The sequence below is a fragment of the Solanum tuberosum genome, unplaced genomic scaffold (genome assembly GCF_000226075.1).
Source record: "Solanum tuberosum cultivar DM 1-3 516 R44 unplaced genomic scaffold, SolTub_3.0 scf00021, whole genome shotgun sequence".
Lineage (NCBI taxonomy): Eukaryota > Viridiplantae > Streptophyta > Magnoliopsida > Solanales > Solanaceae > Solanum > Solanum tuberosum.
In genome coordinates this window covers 2569623-2571854 of record NW_006238947.1, presented here as the reverse complement: position 1 = coordinate 2571854, position 2232 = coordinate 2569623, and the positions used below count along the sequence as shown (strand labels likewise).

At 34.2% G+C, this 2232-nt stretch overlaps 1 protein-coding gene across 1 annotated transcript in view; it reads left to right on the top strand.

Moving 5' to 3' along the window:
- The window catches only part of LOC102590365 (probable DNA double-strand break repair Rad50 ATPase), a 3417-nt gene extending 1395 nt beyond the window's left edge, over positions 1-2022 (top strand). The window contains exons 2-4 of the mRNA XM_006341093.2: positions 660-770; positions 1464-1544; positions 1653-2022. Of these exons, the coding sequence (XP_006341155.1) occupies positions 660-770; positions 1464-1544; positions 1653-1727 (267 nt within the window). The 3' untranslated portion in view covers positions 1728-2022. The remainder of the gene's footprint in view (positions 1-659; positions 771-1463; positions 1545-1652) is intronic.
- Positions 2023-2232: the final 210 nt, after the last annotated feature.

The following is a 2232-nucleotide window of genomic DNA, read 5'->3' as shown; positions in this document are numbered from 1 at the left end:
GGTTTTTTTTTTTTTTTTTTTTTTTTTACAAGTATGGGTTTTGAGTTTCTCTTCATTCTTGAATATTGAGTTGGAAGTCTTTGAAGTTTGGATTTTGGTTTGGTTTGTGCATATTTGAAGATTAAACACTGCTGTTTTCATGTCTTCTTAGTATGGGGTTTGATTTTCTCTTCACTCTTGAATTTATAAGTGAAAATTTATCATGCAGTTCTGTCTTTGCTTTTTTCCTTTTCCTTTCTGGGGTTTCTCTTATTTTTGAGCATTTTAGGGAAAGAAGGAGCTCTAAAAGAACTCTGATATATCTAATTCCCTTCTATAAAATTATGGTTGTCTGCATAAATCTGGTTTTGTAACTATATTTTGCCAGTTAACATTGGTACAAGAATGTGTATAAATTTTGGAAATGTGTACTGTTGATAAGGGTAGTTCTTGTTATTGTGGAAAGATCAAGATTTGCCAGTTTATACAACAACATACTCGGTGTAATCCAACAAGTGTGGGGGTCTAGGGAGGGTGGTCTGTATGTTTCCGAATTATTGGTACAATATGTTGTAAATTTGGGAAAATTCTAACTGTTGTGAAGGGTAATTTACTTCAGATCAAGTTTCTTCACAGTGTATATATATAAAACTCATGAAGTTCAAACTAAATTTTATCAGGAACTAGAAGCATTAGGAGATCCAATGAAGAAAGAAGTTTCAACTGTCCGAAAGAGGATTGATATTGTCAACAAGGAGTTAAAACCCCTGGGCCAGACTTGCCAGAAGAAGGTATAAAACATATTATTTGCCACTACATTCTTGACTTTACTCTCACCATTTTCTGTGTGCAATATAGCCTATATGTTGTCTTTTTTCCTATAACGGACGAATCCATGCCAGTTTGTACTCACCTCGACTAGTACTTGCTACATCCAACTAGCTTAGGTATCGGGTGACTTTGCTAACTAAGGGTTGGGCAGATGTCATTGATTCACTTTTGTCGTGTTAGTACTCACCTTGACTTGTACTTGCTACATCCAACAAGCTTAGTTATCAGGTGACTTTACCAACTAATTAAGGGTTAGGCTGATGGCATTAATTCACTTCGTGCTTTTCGTCTACATAGCCCCGGTTGATGTATTTTTGTCCTTTTCTCGTGTTTTAAACTCTCTATTTATTGTTTTAAGATCTTTTTCATTGGCACGGGGGTCATGTTGGCTGGGTAATAATTCTTCTAGATGGTAGATCTATCAATCTATGTTGTTCGGAACTTCCAAAAATGTTTTTACACCCATGTAGTATGCTTAAAAAATGCATAGCTTTTGGAGGATCCGACACATACGTGATGATTTTGAAGAGTTGAGCAACATAGACATTAATATATTGAATTCATCTGAATTTACTTAACCGGCGAGATGGGATTTACTACTTATACTGATATACGAGATTCTTGATTGTGGCCATTTCAATCTGTGACTACAGGAGAGAGAATACAAAGAAGCTCTCGAGGCCTTCAACGAAAAACACAAGGAAAAAGTACAACTTATAACAAGATTGATGGAGGTGAATAACAAATTCATTGATGTTCTCGTTTTCAAATTATTTTATTCGTGTGAGTACATTTAGAACGTTTTTCTGTGTCTGATCGTAATGTTTCATCGTATGTATTAGCTGGTGGGCGAAAGTGAGAAAATGAGGATGAAGAAGTTGGAGGAGTTGAGCAAGAGCGTAGAAACGATTCGTTGAAAGATAAATCACCTTTAAAAAGCTCATCAATGACGACTAATTAGGCTTGTGTGATATATTTAAGATCGATAATTGAAATTTCTATTTATTATATTGTTGTTTTCGCGTTTGGTGGGGTGTATTCTTTCTTCTATTTTTCGCGCTTTATGTTGTTCTTTGTTCATTTTTAGGCTTTTGAAGGATGATGATCTAATTTTAGGTGTCAAAAGGGAAATACCCTTGTAAACATGTTTGTAACTAAAACAGGTCTTCTCTCAAGCTGTGGATTCTTTTGTTCAATTATTCTCTTCTTTTATATCTCTGTATTTTTTGATGTATCGTTTAGTTTGGTTGAAATTGTATCATGTGAAGAAAAGTTAGCGATCGAATTGTCTTGTATTTATGTGATTTAGTTTGATTCGGCACAAAGTTTAAGAATGAAAGGAAGTTTTGATTCTTCCTAATTGTTGGCTTACTTTTAAGTGTTTTTTTTAATATCAAGTTATTTTGTATTTGTGGAGATGAA